Below are 14530 nucleotides of genomic sequence, written 5' to 3'. Positions count from 1 at the left end.
AAAATACCTCTATCTATTCTAATATATATAGTGAAGGTTCCTTGTGGTGTTGGTACATTTGTGACTCATATTTTGGGTTTTTTTTCAAAATACCTTTGTAAGGACAAGACTTGAAACAAATATCATGGGTTTGGTGAAGCAAGCCCTTACAACTTGAGTAACAAATATTATATGTACATATTTCTTTTATCATTATTCTTATAGTATTACATTTTTTTTTTAATTGTGCACACATTGCGTGTGCAGCTCACTAATTCTTTAATAGTTTTAGAGCTTTGTTTGTGCACTTCTATTTGGACGCTTTGCTTATATAGTTTAGTAATTGTGGAAATATCATTTTGTCTCCCAAATTATTGTGCAAAAAGCAATTTAGCACCCAAATTTCGTCTTATTTTAATTTGACACCGAAATTTTTTAAAATTTGATCAATTTATCCTCCGCCGTTTGATTCTGTCTACAATCAAATGGAATGTGTTAACGTGACATCAAATTTCATTCGGAATTTCATTTTACCCGTTAAACTATACGTTAAAAATCAATTAGCCCTCCAAATATTTTTTTTTAAAAAAATTTAATATTTAATTAATAATTATTTATCTCAAAAATTAAAAAAAATTAAATTTTAAATAAAAATTGAGTGTTGTCTTGTTGAGTATTCTTTAGATGATAATTAGTAACTTTTACGTTAAATTGTCATTCAATCGATGATACGATTGAGTAGGTAATCTCGATTTTATAGGTAAATCTCGACATATTCATTTTTATTGTTCAATATAAATTTTCTAATTTCAAAAGAAGATACTCTCATAGTAAGGGTGATCTAAATTTTTACTCGCTCAATTATGAAATTACTATTAGTCGATCAATTTTATTGAAATTAATTCGGAGAATAAACTAGTTATAATTGCACATGCGCACACATATAGAGTAGCCAAGAAATTTCGGCTCAAAGAGTTTCTCCATGATCGATTTGAGATAATTTGAGACTTAAAAAAACAATTCTAAATGAGGATTTTAATATTTTTTTTACAAAGTATATTATTTGAAATTTAATTTTTTCATTATTGACATAAAAAATTATTTATTAAATATTTTAATTTAATTTTTTTAATATTTGGGGGCTAATTGATTTTTAAGGTGTAATTTAGGAGGTAAAATAAAGTTCCAAATGAAATTTAGTGTCACGTCAGCACATTCCGTTTGAATGTAGATGGAATCAAACGATCTACAATCAACCGATGGGAGTAAATTGATCAAATTTCAAAAAATTTAAATATCAAATTAAAATAAGACAAAATTTGAATACAAAATTAATTTTTGCATAATAATTTAGAGGGAAAAATAATATTTCTCTTAGGCTCCGTTTGTTTAGAAAGAAATGGATGGTAGAAAATGAAAATAGCAGAAAGTGAAGTGAAAGAAAGGAAGACAAATGAAAATTTATTTTCTTGCATGCATTTGACTAGATGAAAAATTTTGTAAGAAAATGATGGGAAAAAATAATAATCACAGCATAACAAGGAATTGTAGGGAAGAAATATGAGCAAAAAGGAAAATAAAATAAACCTTGTCAAGATTTGTAAGAAAAAAATAAATTTCCCTGTATATTTTGCAAGAAATTATTAGCCTAACTAATATGCTAGTTTGAGTTGTACAAGAAACTTTAGGTAGCGTTTGGTAGAATTTTAGAATTATGATTTGATAATAAAGTTTTATTTTAAGTTTGTGAGTTTTGGAATTATGATTTAAGTGTGGAAAATTTGTTTGGTTATAAGTTTTGAAAACAGTTTTGAATTGAGTTTGAAATTTTTGATATGACATATGATATTTGATTCAAAAACTTATAACTCATAACCAAACACACAACCCAAAATTCTATTCAAACCTCATAAAAAAAATTTCAAAAATATTTTTTATTTAAAATATTAAAAAAAAAAGACACGAACACTGTTCCGGTCAATTGGGGGACGTCCGGAAGGATGACCGGATAGACGTATTTTCAAAAATGGGTGTAGAATCAATTTTTGAAAACTGCAACCAAATACCACACTCAAACCAAGAGGTGGAATTGAGTTTTGAAAGCTTTACCAAGCACATTAGTTTCCATTAACTCTCTATCTAAACAAATACATAATTTTTTTTTCTTTTTCTTTTTTTTTTTTTTTTACTTTCTTGTATTATCTATCTAACCAAACTAAATCTCAGTAATTTTGGTTTGAGTAATTTTGGAAAAAGGAGGACATTGGACAACTAGTTGAGATAAGTATTTAAACTCTAACCTACGCCAGTGTTACTATAAAATGTTCCTGGTTCAATACTCAACTCAATGTGTCTGTTACAAGCGATATCATCAATCCCCTTCCCTTTTTTTCTTTTTTGGTTCCGTTTTGTGATTTTTGCTTAGTTTTAAGGTATAATTTAGGGGTATAAGCGATATTATTTTTTTTAGCAATTATATTAGTGTGATAAAATAATTTAATGAAAAATTTCAATGTAAAAGGTAAAAAAACAAAATAAAAATTTTAATTATTTTTCAGACTTCTGCTACTTGTATAGATCAAACAGCTTAATTAAATCAATACTTAAATTTCATTACATAGCAAACAGTTTTTTAGATTAAAAAATTCAACAATTTTTTTACTTAATTTTCAATTTTATCAAACAACACCTAATATCTATTCTCATATATAAAGTGAATGTTCCTTGTTTTGTTGGCACATTTGTGACTCATATTTTGGGTTTTCCCTAAATATCTCTGTAGTTGATATTAATGTAAAAAGAAAAAGGATAAAACTTGAAGCCAAGATCATGAGTTTGGCCAAACAAGCCCTTACAACTTGAGCAACAAATATTATATGTACATATTTCTTTTATCATTATTCTTATACTATTACTTCTTCTTTTTTTTTTTTGAATTACACATGCAATGCATGTGCAACCCACTAATTCTTTAATAGTTTTTGTGTTTGGTTTTGCAAAAATTTGGTTTTGCAATAATTTATTTGTTTTGGCTGAGTTGAGACATACGACAGTTGTCAAAACTTGTGTGAAATTTGGTACAAGTTTTGGCATTTGCTATATTCAACCATTGGAGCACCACTTTTCAACCATTGCTGTTATATTATAGCAATGGCAGCTCCAATGGTTCTCTAATGGCAAACCATTGGAGTTGCTCTAAATAAGGATTTTTATAGTTTTTTTAATTATTTTTTTCCAAAGTATATTATTCGAAATTTAATTTTTTCATTATTGAGATAAAAAAATTATTTATTAAGGTAGCGTTTGGTAACATTTACGTTTTTTTATTTATCTTTACAAAAATTTTATAAACTGGTTTTTATTTATTTTTAGAAAAACATAAACTACAAAGGCATTTGGTTTGAACAAAATATTTAAAAAAATTTAAAAACATAAACTAAAAAATATGTTTATTCAAATCTAAAATATTTATATTTATTTTTTATTATTTATGACAATGGGATCATACACATTATAATTAAAAAAAAATAATATTGAAAGAAAATTATTTGAAAAAAAAATTATGTGAAAAAAAAAATAATTGAAAAAAAAATTAATTGAAAAAAAAAAATTGTTAGTCAAATTATTTAAACAAATTTTAAAATTTCTGTTTAAAAACCAACGTAAACTCATTTTTTGAGTTTATGTTTTTTCCTCAAATTTATAAACTGAGACAACTATTTATAAATCAAAAAAATTATCAAATAAGTTTTTTTGACAACTTTTTAAATTTTTGTAAATATAAACTGAAAACTAAAAATGAAAAAGGAAAAAAAACCAATAAATCCTAACTTATAGTTTGAACAATATGGCCCTGCATTTTTTTTGAAAGATTGAAAGGTCCCAAGTGAATGGAATTTTCGTTGTAGCCCTCGAACGGCAAGTGAGATAATGTTGTTTGGAAGGGGTAAATAAGGGGTTTGTTGATGTTGCATTAACCAAAATACCCGAAGATTACTATAGGCTTTTTCCCTTTTTTCCTCCATTGTAAACAATGCGGGAGGTGAAAAGTTGGAACGACAATGTTTTTGTAGGGGATGTTTCATTGTTGATATTCATTCCTGTTTGAATTTGGGTGTTTGATTTGACAACGTTGCCTTTCTTCAAGTTCATTCCCATAAATAACATTATAGAACACAATCAAAACCCTAACTTTTGAAAAACCCTTCCTACAAACGCTGCATCTGCGAAACGATGTGGGAGGTGGTGTTTTTTGGCGTGCGATTGACGTTGTCAGTGAAACACTGGAAACGTTAGAGCAGGCCGTCAGAGGCATCGTTGACCGTGTGATGGTGCGATGGCAACAGGTATTAGTCATTTTCGATGTTACGTTGAACATTTGTGGAAAAATAGGCCATCAAAGTCAATTATTGGAAATTCAATGTTGTTGAAATGCTGTTTGTTGTGGACATTAGGTGGTGTTGTGAACATTGTTCCCATTTGTAATGTTATGCGTGTGTATAGAGTTGTGGATGCATGGTGTTTTAGTTAGTGTTATAGTTAATGTTTGTGTTATTAATTGAGGTGGGGGTACCAGTGATTAAGAATGTGATGTTGTACATATGTAAATAAGCTTACGCTTTGTTAACATTTTTGATTTTGTGAGTGTTGGGTTAATATGTTTTAATGTTAGTATTGTTGGGGGGCAGAGGAAGGATGTATGCTTGCAAATGTTGCAGGGGTATGGTGATACAAGGTTGTAACAACATTTGATGGCTTGGGGTTCTGGGGCTTTGTGAATGTTACAATGTGCAATAATTGTGTTGCACAAAATAGCAGTGTCGTACATTTGTGTTATGTGTGCGATAAGTGATCGACATAATGTAATTTGTGAAGTTGTATGTGAAACTGTTGTGTTAATGTTAATCATTTGAGTAATTAATTGTTTCTGTCCATTAGTTTGGTTGGTTTACTATTTTGAATGTCCATGATTTACTTGCGCACATGCGTCAACATGTTAGGGTGCAGTTGGGTCATGTAAGTTTCGAAATGTTGAGTTTACATTGTGGGAGTACATTGTGTTTTTTGGGGAATGTCACGGGATGTAGGTGCCTAATGTGTCGTATCTTTGTTTGTCATTATGTTATGTAGATTAGTTGGATTAATTATGTTGTGTAGTGGGTTGAGAAAATCCAGATGATGGATTGACTTTTTTTGTAAATGTGGTGTTGTGATTGATGTGGCAGGTAACGCTGGGACAGGAAGGTTTGCCACGCCGGTGTGGGTGGCGTGCATGGCGTTCATCGTTGTCGGTGCAAACGTCAACTAGAATGGCGCTAAGAAGACAAGCACAACTGCCATTCAAGAAGAAGAAGGTGAGTGTCGTCTGTGGGAGGAAAAATGAAGTCGATATGTCTAAGCTTATGTACCAGTTGAATGTTGTGGATGTGATTGAAACTGTTCTAGAGTTGGAGTTTAGTGCGGGACATATTCGACAACTGCAGAAGATGCCATTTTGGTTGATAATAGAAAGAATCCGTGTGCACAAACTCAATCCGAAGGCATTTAAAAAATGTGATGCAACGGTGTTTGTGTAATCCTGACGTACAATCCTGTAGATGAGAAATTCTGCGTTGGGGGGGTTGGTCTGCCGGTACAGAACAGCGACATTCAATTACTGTTTGGGATTCAATGTAGAAAGGAGACGCTGGATTTTTCGCCGGGTGTGAAGGCGCCATCTAATTTTATTCAGCGTCGTTGCCCCAATGTTAGTCGGGATTTCTTCAAAAGTGATAAAAGATTTATTACTAGAGTAGTGCATGGCAAGACTGAACAAGACGAGGAAGATGTTGCAAAATTACTTTGTCTATATATATGTGCGAAACTATTTTTTGCTAACACGAGTGAGCCCATTGGCTAGTCATTTGTCTGTGTAATTAACAAGCTGGAGACATGGCGTTCGTACGATTGGGTAGCAGCAATACGTAATGCTTTGGTTGGTTCGTTGAATGAGTTGCACAACAAACCAGAAAAGGTTACTGGATGTGTTATGGCATTGCTGGTACGACACTGCAAAACTCTATTCTTTTAATGTTTTGCATGCGTACACTATGTAGTTATTGATTGTTTTGTGTAACTGCATGTATTTGTGTTTAATGGTTGTAGTTTCTCATTTGCGAACACACACTTTACTTTAACCGGAACGGCGTAATGTGTCGCCACAATTTTGCAGATGGAACATCGCAACTCTAGTTGTCAAGCTTAAATCCATTGATTTAGCAGTGGAGGGCTGCATCGAGGTATGAAACATTGGATTATTATGCTTAGTCCATACGTATTTCATTAAATGTTGTTGTGACGTATGGGGTCTGTTGTAGGTGAATTGTGGTAAACTTGCTACGACGGTCGTGGAACGTTATTTTGTTAAGTCGATGACGGCCATAGATACGCCAAACAAGGATGAGGTAGTAATATTGGAGGTTGATCCAATGAGTTCGTGGCCTAGTGGTAGGGCTGATGTGCGTATTGAAGGGGGAAATGACGTAGAACCAAGTTTTGACTGTTGGCAACCTGATTCGCCATTTGGAAGGAATGTTGAATTGAAACTGGATAACGTGACGAATGGTAAGTCAGTTAACAGCTCGGATGTTAAACGAAGTGGATTGCCTGATTATGAGATGAAGGAGTTCAATGAGATGCTAGCATCAGGGGAAACGTGGCTAGTATTGTTCCCAGACCTTCTGCACCTATCAAGCACACCTATTGGTAACGCAGTTTGCAATGATAGAAATGGAGCCAACGAGCAACTTAGCACGGCATTGTGTCAAACTGAAAAGCTAGAAAACGAATCGAGAGGCAAGTCTGAACTTGTCCGTGAGTTGGAGGGCAGGGTGGAGTGGATGGAAAGGATGCTTGGTGCGTAGTTTACAAATCTGTTAATTGGATTCAAAAGTGTTATAGTTGCCAAGGACGCTAAAATCGCATGTCTGAACACAATGGTAGGTTAGTAGAAAGAAACAATTAGAAATTTGGAAGATCACGTTGACGATCGTAAGGTGCATGAAGTCACACAGTGAGTTAGGAAGGACATGGAAAACGAACATGGTGCAGTCGTGGAAGAGGTGGAAGTTGTGGACGATGTTGATATGAGGAGTGCTGCTGGATGCAGATTTGGTGTATCATCGGGTAAAACGGAACACCCCACTGTCACACATCCGGTGTTAGGCGAAGATGGTGGTGTTGACTGTGTAGTAAGTGGAGGCAGTGGGGCAAAAGTGCAATGCAGAGCCGAACCGATGATTACATCGTTGGTGAAGCGGGTGAAGAACAACCCGAGGCGAGAATTCAAACTGTATGATTATGAGTACATAGGGATATTTTAGCGTAACAAACATAATGCAAGGCCGTCGATTAGTAAAGGTATTGAAGCTGGAGTAATATACAACATGGATGATGTGGACATGGAATGGAAGACATGGAATGGGTTTGGTATGAACAGAAAACATGAAGTTCGGAATTTGTTGAGCGATGATGAAAGGAAGTTGGTCGAAAATGCATACGGCTTTGACGATGATAGGTGAGTTGTGGTGTTTGATTTTTTTTTAATGTATGATTGGTAATGTGTTAGAACTGTCATACTGTAGAAATGAAAGTAATGGTGATCACTTGTTTCTAGCGGTGTAATTTGGGACGGTGTGGATAATGGAATCCAAGTCCTTTTTACAGACATTTGAGATTTGGTCAAACATAGCTCAATACACGAGAACGTAAGTTTGTTTTGGAGTCAAAGTTTTACATTATGGGTTAGTTGAGTAGGTTGATGTTGTAGGTCATTTGATGTTATAGTTTCTGATGGTGAACTTCATTATTTATGATAAATGGTATGGTGCAGGTGATCAACGGGTATGGTTGTGTGATGATGGATATACAGAAGGAGTTGGCAGTTAAAGGCAAGACACGGGACACGTCGTACGTGTACAGTACCGTATGTTCAGTATGTCGAATTGTCTTTGTAACATACTCACATCCCTTTAAACAACCCCTAGTCACAGTTGAAGTGTGTAATTTGAACTCACATTTTAGCATGGTTTGCAGGACATGATGCGCAATCCTAGTGCAATTTCGAGGACAAAATATCTAAATGTGCACATCAAAGCTGCCAAAGGACACAGATACATACATTACCCAATATATCATACGAAGCATTAGACTGTGATGGTGCACAACGTGGAGGCTGGAACGTGGAAGCATTACAATTCATTGAAACAGAGATGAGCCATGCGAGATGAACATTATAATTAGGCGTTAAAAGTGGTAAGTAGTATTTGAATGTTAGTTGAGGTTGTGTGCAGTGTAATTATTTAGTGTGTTCTATTTCATGGATGTTGTTGGTGTTGGATTAGTAATGTTTTATGCGCTGTTGGTAACGTTATGTTAGGAATAGCACGTAGTAATTTGTTAAATGGTTGCCGTGTGATGTTGACAGAAACAGTGGGTGGCTGACCACCACAATAGGTTTTATAGCCGGAGGGTGGCAAATGACAGAGCTAAAAATGGAAATTATGATGGACCGCTGGTAACAGTATTGGATTGTCCGCAGCAGGGTTCGGACACATAAGATTTGTGGATGGCATTTATGATTTACTGATTTTGATGTGTAGTACGATTTGTGTTGGACTGCCTTAAATTATGCACGTTGACAATTGTTTTGCGGTGCAGGTCGAACTGTGCAATTATAGTTTGGTTGATCATTCGGCAACATGGTCAAGGCATTCAAGTTAACACTTCGATGGACGGACTAACCCCAAATGCAATGCGCACAATGATGGTGAGGACGTTTATCAATGACCCGACAAGTGGGTTGCGTGCACGAATCAAGTAATGTGTTTGGCCCTACCCAAGACTCAGTATTTTAGTGTTAGTGGTGACACTTATTATGATTTATGTTTGAATGGTAACAATATCCAGATGTTTGGTTGTTGATTTGTTTAGGCAGTTTTTTGAGTGGTGAACGATTGGGATTATTTTTTGGTAGTATTGTTTTGGAGATGGATAAGTTATTTTGCTTAAATAGTGTTTTGAAGTTCAGCCAATACTTGGGAACGGTATTTTATTAATTATTAGGTGTAATGCCATTATGAAATGATATCGGTTTGCGTATTTGTTGTGTCAATATTCTTAGGTGAATGGTATGAATATTGATTGGGTAGAACAGCATACATGGCCAGCACGACACATTGGTTTCGTTGCATGTTTCCCTAATTTGGTTAAACATTTTGCCCCAATGGAAATTGAAGTTTAGTTGCTACATTTCACGTCCAACCCAACATTGTATTGTGTGTCAAAGACATCATAGGGTAATGTGAGCAGGAAAACACCGGACGGTAAGCATTAGTACCCGTTGGTGTCACACCTAATGCCGTATTGGGAAAAAGCAATGCTAGTATGTAGTCTGATTGACTTGAATTTGTGACCGGAAGTCGAATGTGCATCAAAACCCAAAGTTGGTTTATTTTAAAATGATGCAAAATCTCACAACACTCGCATCGAAAAATGCAATTAGTACATTGCAAACTTAATAAAATAATTAGTATGGTATGGACATGGTAAGCTGATAGGCAAACAGAAACCATTTGGGAGAAAAAATATATGTATATGGCGTGAACGATGCGAATTATGAAATAAAACAATAGTATTAGAATTTTGAAGTAGCATGTATGATATAATAACATGTACACAAATGTGCAAACAATCGGAAAGTAAGGTATATGAATTAGCTATGATAACTTGTCAGCGAAATAGAACCACCATACATGTCCACCATGCTACATTGGTTCGGTGGATGTTTTCATAATGTTGTAAAACATTTTGCCGCAACATGCAAAACCAAGTGTCATGCGAGAAACAAATGGATAACATTCACGTTAAGAATGCGGTAAATTGTAGGGTACGAACATGATAAGCTGATACACAAAAAAAAAAAAAAACATTGGGAAACCCACATTTATTTTATAGAGACGACGTTGTGAATTGGGAAATAACGCAAATGTAATGTAGTTGTGAATTAACGTATGTGATTTAATAACATGAACATAAATTTGAATGCAAATGGAAAATAAAGGGACGTGAATTAGCTAAGATAGTTTGGCAGCGAAGTATAATCGCCATACATGTCCACCATACTACATTGGTTCCTTGCATGTTTTCCTATTGTGACCCATTTTGCCGCAACGCCCGCACCGAATCCATTTAACCACCTCACTTTTGGATGGGATCCGTTTCCGTTTGGGCCTTCCAGGTAGGCGTTTATAAATAGGTGGTGTGATAAGGTAATCCATTGTTGTCAAATTTGGTTTTCCCATTGTAGGAATTGGGTGAATAGCCCTGGAAAACGTCGCCTTAAACTCGTGCACATGGTAAAATGAATCAATGAAGTCAGATATGTTCTTACCACTATTCCGGAAAGCTACAACCGTATGTGAGCATGGGAATCCATTTAATTGCCACTTGAAACATGAACATATACGTGTCCCAAAATCGATCAACACCGATGGGTGTGAATAGACCTCAAACACGTTGTCATCAGACTGACTAACAATCCACGACTTACTGTCGTTGTCCTCCGATTCCAAAACCTTTTCCATCTTCGGGCAGAGCTCCCCGGTCCAATCACTGGATTTAACTTTACGTTTAGACCTCTGCTCCATGATTTGGCCCCTAATCGCATTCACCAACTGAGTAATGGATAGATACCGAGCCTTCTAAACCTAGTTGTTGAATGATTCGGCAGCGTTTGAGCACATCTCACCATACTTGGGGTGTCACGACCCGCTCCCCATACCCAAGGGTTAAGCATCGTGATGGCCAGTAACCGAGGTTACCTCCAGCCAAATCTTTAAACAAATTAATAAACGCAAGCGGAAGAAATATTTAAATAAGGGTACTAAAATAATCATTGGAGCTTTTATTTTTATTACAAAATGTATTGACCAAAAAGGCCGATATTTACATAAAAAAAAATACATCAATAAAAGTGCTTTGTGCCTACCCCACACGCTGATCCTGACATGTCACCTGAAAGTGGTAAAAAACTATAAGTCCATGGCAGAGTGAGAAATATTATACTAAGAGTATAAGGCATAAAATTCACCATGGATAATTAGTTGGGCCAAAAATAGTTGGATATTAAATGCATAACATATAATACAGAAATCATTTAACATATACTTCAGATCATTTAACATGTAATACGGAAATCACCATACAACCATAACCACGGTACATTACTAAGTGCCAAGCACTACACTGGTCAATGGATCCACGACAAACACTGGACCACAAAGTGGTCAATCACTAAGCCAATGGTTATTTCAGTCTCCCAAGGTATGGGACTCACTAGCCAATGGTTATTTAAGTCCTCCAAGGCGTGGGACTCCCGTGATGGTACTTACAAAACATATTTTCATATAAGGTCATAGCCAAATATTCTTTAAAAGCAAAACAGACATATCCATGGATTTCCTTTTAAGCAAATAGGGTTCAGAAATAAAACCACGTAACTGAAACCTTTTTAAAACATAACTTTTATAAATATACTAATAAAACATAACTTGTATAAAATAGATTTTGGTAAGTCAAAACATAAATAAAATACATTTTGGTACCTCAAGGTATAATATAACTCACCTTAACTTTAATACCTTACTCTTTATTTTCACATCTTCTTAACTTCTACTACTTTTCCTTCCTTTCCTCTTATCCTTTTCTTTCCTTTCCTTTCCTTCTTTCTCTCTTTCTTTTCTTCTTTCTTTCCTTTTCTTTTCTTTCTCTCTTCCAGATTGATCACTCTCCCTATTTATAGGGAGGTGATCTCCCTATTTATAGGGAGGTGACGCCACTCCTTGGCCAACACGTGGCCGAGCATCTCTCTCCATCCAGATTCGTCATAAATATATATAGATTCAATCTTATTCTAAATAAATATTTAAGATAATTATCCTTTGACTCAATATTTTAATATAATTATATAAATTAATTAATTCTTAATTAAATTACACATTATCACATACTAACAGAAAATTAATTATTTATTTTATTATTATGTCCATTATTATTATTATTATTATTTATATTTTGACTCCTAAATTTTTAATAATTATATTATTTTATAAAATTACACATAATAATATATAATAAATTATTTATTTTCCCTAACTGTGATTAAATAATATTAGTATAAATTCTACAAAATAATTAAAAATCTGGATTGTTACAATCTTCCCTCCTTTTAAAATTTCGTCCTCGAAATTTGTTATATGTACAAACTATCCACTGCGCACTCTGATAAATATGTATTAGATGATTAATCTGATAGAAATAGCACCTCAAAAAAAAAAAAATTTACCAAAAATAGCACACTGTCTAGTTGTCAAAATTTGTTTTGGGTGAAAATAAGAAATAATTGGTGACTTTAAAACTTTTCACTCATTTTGTTTACGATAAAAATAGATAAAAATGAGAACACAATAACAGAATTATATGTAAGGATTGAAAAAATTTGAGATGAACTTTTCATTGATAGGAAGTAGTTTCAAAATTAGTATCTTTATAATTTGAACCCATTTTCAAAAACATCAAAATAAATTTTTTTTTTTTGAATACTGAACTGAAAATTATATGTATTTAATTATATTATAATTTTTTGTGGGTGCTTGACATCTTTTGTTTCTTTCCATTCTTAAATTATATCTAATATCCTTCACAAATTATGCACCAAAAAAAAAATTAATATATATATATAGAAAATCATAGAAAATTATAATATAATTAAATCGACAAACTAAATATAATATTTAGGCCTCGTTTGGGATGCTACCTTTTTAGCCAATTAGCCAAAAATTTACTAAATTAGCCAATTAGCCAATTAGTCATACCAAAAAGTCAACAATTACGGCTTCTCTCTACTTTTTGCACAGTTTTTCGTAATTAGTCAAAAAGTCATCCCAAACATACAAGTTTTTTTTACCTAACTTTTTAGCCAATTAGCCAAAAAGTTACTAAATTAGCCTGTTCCCAAACGAGGCCTTAGGTACTAATTACCCGCTATTGCACTTCTTAAATGTGCATGTGTCCTATGCTCCAATAATGTTTTTTTTTTTTTTATAAACCATTGCTCTGATACCATTTGTCGCGACCCGCTCCCCGTACCCAAGGGTTAAGCATCGTGATGGCCAGTAACCGAGGTTACCTCCGGCCAAATCTTTAAACAAATTAATAAACGCAAGCGGAAGAAATATTTAAATAAGGGCACTAAAATAATCATTGGAGCTTCTATTTTTATTACAAAATGTATTAACCAAAAAGGCCAATATTTACATAAAAAAAATACATCAATAAAAGTGCTTTGTGCCTACCCCACACGCTGATCCTGACATGTCACCTGAAAGTGGTAAAAAACTATAAGCTCATGGCAGAGTGAGAAATATTATACTAAAAGTATAAGGCATAAAATTCACCATGAATAATTAGTTGGGCCAAAAAGAGCTTGATACATAGCATACATAATACGGAAATCATTTGACGTATAACATGTAATACGGAAATCACTATACAACCATAACCACGCTACATCACTAAGTGCCAAGCACTACACTGGTTAATGGATCCACGACAAACACTAGACCACAAAGTGGTCAATCACTAAGCCAATGGTTATTTAAGTCCCCCAAGGCATGGGACTCACTAGCCAATGGTTATTTAAGTCCCCCAAGGCGTGGGACTCCCGTGGTGGTACTTACAAAACATATTTTCATATAAGGTCATAGCCAAATATTCTTTAAAAGTAAAACAGACATATCCATGGGTTTCCTTCAGAAATAAAACCACGTGATTGAAACCTTTTTAAAACATAACTTTTATAAATATACTAATAAAACATAACTTGTATAAAATGAATTTTGGTAAGTCAAAACATAAGTAAAGTACATTTTAATAACTCAAAGTATAATATAACTCACCCTAACTTTAATACCTTACTCTTTCTTTTCACTTATCGAAGATCTTCTTAACTTCCACTACTTTTCCTTCCTTTCCTCTTATCCTTTTCTTTCCTTTCCTTTCCTTCTTTCTCTCTTTCTTTTCTTCTTTCTTTCCTTTTCTTTTCTTTCTCTCTTCCAGATTGATCACTCTCCCTATTTATAGGGAGGTGACGCCACTCCTTGGCCAACACGTGGCCGAGCATCTCTCTCCCTCCAGGTTCGTCATAAATATATATAGATTCAATCTTATCCTAAATAAATATTTAAGATAATTACCCTTTGACCCAATATTTTAATATAATTATATAAATTAATTAATTCTTAATTAAATTACACATTATCACATACTAACAGAAAATTAATTATTTATTTTATTATTATGTCCATTATTATTATTATCATTTATATTTTGACCCCTAAACTTTTAATAATTATATTATTTTATAAAATTACACATAATAATATATAATAAATTATATATTTTCCCTAACTGTGATTAAATAATATTAGTATAAATTCTACAGAATAATTAAAAA

General features: G+C 33.5%; 1 protein-coding gene across 1 annotated transcript; it reads right to left on the bottom strand.

Moving 5' to 3' along the window:
* Nucleotides 1–10139: 10139 nt before the first annotated feature.
* Nucleotides 10140–10664, bottom strand: LOC145800676 (uncharacterized). The gene has a single exon (XM_082890404.1). It carries the CDS (start codon nucleotides 10662–10664, stop codon nucleotides 10140–10142), a length of 525 nt encoding a protein of 174 aa, XP_082746530.1.
* Between the last annotated feature and the right edge of the window lie 3866 nt (nucleotides 10665–14530).

The sequence above is a fragment of the Camellia sinensis genome, chromosome 10 (genome assembly GCF_055761805.1).
Source record: "Camellia sinensis isolate YWXY chromosome 10, ASM5576180v1, whole genome shotgun sequence".
Taxonomy (NCBI): Eukaryota; Viridiplantae; Streptophyta; class Magnoliopsida; order Ericales; family Theaceae; genus Camellia; species Camellia sinensis.
The sequence above is the reverse complement of the archived record's forward strand: the minus strand, read 5'-3'. Positions and strand labels throughout refer to the sequence as shown.

Bases quoted from the DNA above. Each gene is read 5' to 3' on its own strand.
- LOC145800676 (XM_082890404.1), bottom strand. From the start codon at position 10,664: ATGGAGCAGAGGTCTAAACGTAAAGTTAAATCCAGTGATTGGACCGGG.